Source organism: Lipotes vexillifer, unplaced genomic scaffold (genome assembly GCF_000442215.2).
Source record: "Lipotes vexillifer unplaced genomic scaffold, Lipotes_vexillifer_v1.1 scaffold496, whole genome shotgun sequence".
Classification (NCBI taxonomy): Eukaryota; Metazoa; Chordata; class Mammalia; order Artiodactyla; family Lipotidae; genus Lipotes; species Lipotes vexillifer.
In genome coordinates this window covers 10295968-10297481 of record NW_006786690.1, presented here as the reverse complement: position 1 = coordinate 10297481, position 1514 = coordinate 10295968, and the positions used below count along the sequence as shown (strand labels likewise).

General features: G+C 47.0%; 1 protein-coding gene across 1 annotated transcript in view; it reads right to left on the bottom strand.

The window, feature by feature from the left end:
• The window catches only part of AGMAT (agmatinase (putative)), a 9267-nt gene extending 8061 nt beyond the window's left edge, over positions 1-1206 (bottom strand). Inside the window, exon 1 of the mRNA XM_007459326.1 lies at positions 1175-1206. Coding sequence (XP_007459388.1) covers positions 1175-1206 — 32 coding nt within the window. The remainder of the gene's footprint in view (positions 1-1174) is intronic.
• Positions 1207-1514: the final 308 nt, after the last annotated feature.

The following is a 1514-nucleotide window of genomic DNA, read 5'->3' as shown; positions in this document are numbered from 1 at the left end:
GCAGCCGCAGCATCCCGCCCGCCCCGCTGGTCCCCGCAGCAGCTGGGTCGAGTGTGCCAGCGCTCGAGACGCCCCGGGCTCAAAGGGCAGGGGCGCCTGGAGATCACGGGCGGGGGAGGGGCCCAGGACCCGGGCCGCTCTCTCCCTGCACACCTTCCTGGACTTCGGCCTCTAGTTCCTTTCATAAATTTAGCCAGGCCCGCGGCTTCCTACCGACGTCCACCGCACTGGCCCAGTGGGTCCCTCCACCGAAATCAGGCCCTTGGCAGCTTTTTCTCCCAGAGTAACACCTAATGCAACTTCCCTGGGGGTCCAGTGGTTAAGACTTTAGGCTTCCACTGCAGGGGACATGTGTTCGATCCCTGGTTGGGGAACTAAGATCCCACAAAAACCTGAAAGATTTGAAAAGGAAAGACCTTTCTCTAAGCGAGAGAAATTGGAGCATTTTTAAAAAAATAATGTACCAAGGAATATCTGGGTGGGAGTCTCAGGAAGCAGAGTCCTTCTAAATTAACCTTTTTTAAAAAGGACTTAGAGGCGAGCCCACATGTGCAGTCCTCTTTATCCCTAAGGGTGGGGGGCAGAAGTGATCTGTAATGCAGTTATGGGAGCCATTTTGTGGTATTATATATTTTTTAATCTCTAGAACTTGAGATTGAATGGGAAAGGCCCGAGTTTGCATTAAATTTGTCCCTTTATATAAAATCACATATTAAATCACACCACCCTGCTGGGTGACGCAAAGTCTCCTAAGGATCAATAACAGGTATTCAGTGTGGCAATAGGCTGCCGAGCAGGTCCCTGCCATTTTCTGGAGCAAATGCAACAATCTCTTGGTTATTCCCTTAACACTTTTTTATTTTTTAATTAATTTTTATTGGAGTATAGTTAATTTACAACGTTGTGTTAGTTTCAGGTGTACAGCAAAGTGAATCAGTTATACATATACATATATCCACTCTTTTTTATATTCTTTTCCCATATAGATCATTACAGACTAGTGAGTAGAGTTTTCTGTGTTATACAGTAGGTCCTTACTAGTTTAACACCCTTATGCCTAGATTCTACCACTATTTCTTTCTTATGGTTTGTCCTGAATGTATCATTTTCTTACTGTCTTTTTTTCCTTTCATTCTTCTCACAAGTATTTGTGTGCTTATTATGTGCCAGGCACTATGTGACAGCAGCTCCAACCGTCCTCTTCATCATTCGCTACTCCCGAACATGCCCTTCCTTTAAATTTTCCGCAGGTGGCTTCTTTGACCAGGTGTTCCCCTGCTCTCCGATGGCTCCTTCTCTGATGGCAGTCTCTTCCAATATCAAGGTAACCATTTTCACCTAGAGGCAGGTAACTCACAACCCATATCCCAGCCCTGGGCTCCAGTCACCCATTTGCTAACTCCCTACCTGGATGTTTTTTTTGTTTTTTTGATTTTGCGATACGCGGGCCTCTCACTGCCGCGGCCCCTCCCATTGCGGAGTACAGGCTCCAGATGCACAAGCCCAGCGGCCAT